At 45.1% G+C, this 1407-nt stretch overlaps 1 protein-coding gene across 1 annotated transcript; it reads right to left on the bottom strand.

Annotated features, from left to right (window-relative positions):
• Positions 1–29: 29 nt before the first annotated feature.
• PHALS_05889 (uncharacterized protein) lies at positions 30–1387 on the bottom strand (the record flags this gene model as incomplete). The annotated part of the gene is made up of 2 exons (XM_024723205.1): positions 30–57; positions 129–1387. The coding sequence occupies 2 exons, from the start codon at positions 1385–1387 to the stop codon at positions 30–32; spliced, it is 1287 nt and encodes a 428-aa protein (XP_024574205.1).
• Positions 1388–1407: the final 20 nt, after the last annotated feature.

The following is a 1407-nucleotide window of genomic DNA, read 5'->3' as shown; positions in this document are numbered from 1 at the left end:
GAAGTACTTGAAAATTCTTTGCTGTGCGATCATTCGAGAGAGCAGCTCTGAACAACTCTACCAGTCTATCATCCTTGAGACCCGCTTCAAACTTTGCCATTCTTTGCGTATCAACTCCATCGACCGACCTCCGTTCTTGCATAATCTCTTTGAGCAACGTTACCTGATCGTCGTTCTTTAAAGCCGCTTTGAACAATCTCACTTGATCGTTATCATTGAGAACCCCTTGGAAAAGCCTCACTTGGTCGTCACTGCCCAGCTGCTCCTCAAAGATCTTCATAAATTTTTCAGGCTTCGAATAAATCCAATAGGAAACGATTTTCTTTTCATCTTTTGACGCAAGCGCTCTCAAGACAGCAGTCTCAGGCTCTTTCACATCAAGTGACATTAATTCTTCCGGATGACCTACCTCAGGCATTTTCGAATCCTCTAGAATTGCGGAAATTAATTGATGAAGGATCTCCCCGTCACCAGTGTCAATGATTTTATCAATTGTAGCATGTAGGTAAGAACGCTCTGGTATAGCGAAGTACGCGAATGCTAGAAAGTCAACGTAGACATTCATCTTGTCCCTGGGCATACCTTCAGTTTTATCTAGGGCTTTCCAAAACTCTTCTCCTGTTACACCATTTTCTATGTTGAATCGAAACATCAGTTCGCGGGTTGCGAGGTTCTTTAACAAATCAGGCTCTATACTCTTAATGAAAAGGGGTGCCTTTCGAAGTATGATCCATAACTCTTCTTTCATGCCTGCATCTGCGAAATAATGACAAAGTGTCTCTCCAGGGGACTCACCAAATGCAGCAAAGACCTTGAAGAAATTGTCGAGCTGATAGTCGAGCCAACGGCCTGGTGTACTATCGCCAAACCATCTTTTTCTCGGGAGAAATTCAAGCAAAAAATCCACAATTCTAAATCCAGGATTGTTCTTATACTTCTGCATCGCCGTTTCGACAGTTTCGCCGACAACTTCAAAATCCGTCATTGCTTGGTCACGAAGTTCAAATGCATACTTGGCCGGTTCGAAACCTTTTTCAATCAGGTGCTGTCTGCAAAAATCCCACATCGTAAGAGCTGTGGGTCCATACTGTACAGGATCCTGTTCTTCATACGACGGCGATTTGCTCGCTTGAGGCGTGCTTAATTCCGACCGTACCATCACTGCCTTGCTCGTTTGCGACGTAGTCGCTTCCGACTCTTCGATCAACGGATCGCTCCCTCGCGGGCTAAACACTTCCGACTCTAGCCACACTGCTTTGCCTTTATCTGACGTTGCCCCTTTTACCTTTCTATACAACGTGTTTACCTCTACCCTCACTGCTTCGCTCTCATCCGGCATTTTCCCCTTCCCCTTATTTACCAATGCTATTCCCTCTTGCGGTTTCATTGAGCGAGCTAAGATGCTGG

Source organism: Plasmopara halstedii, assembly GCF_900000015.1.
Source record: "Plasmopara halstedii genome assembly, contig: Scaffold_292, whole genome shotgun sequence".
NCBI classification, from domain to species: domain Eukaryota; phylum Oomycota; class Peronosporomycetes; order Peronosporales; family Peronosporaceae; genus Plasmopara; species Plasmopara halstedii.
Note: the sequence above shows the minus strand (reverse complement) of the source record. Positions and strands in the feature narration are given on the sequence as shown.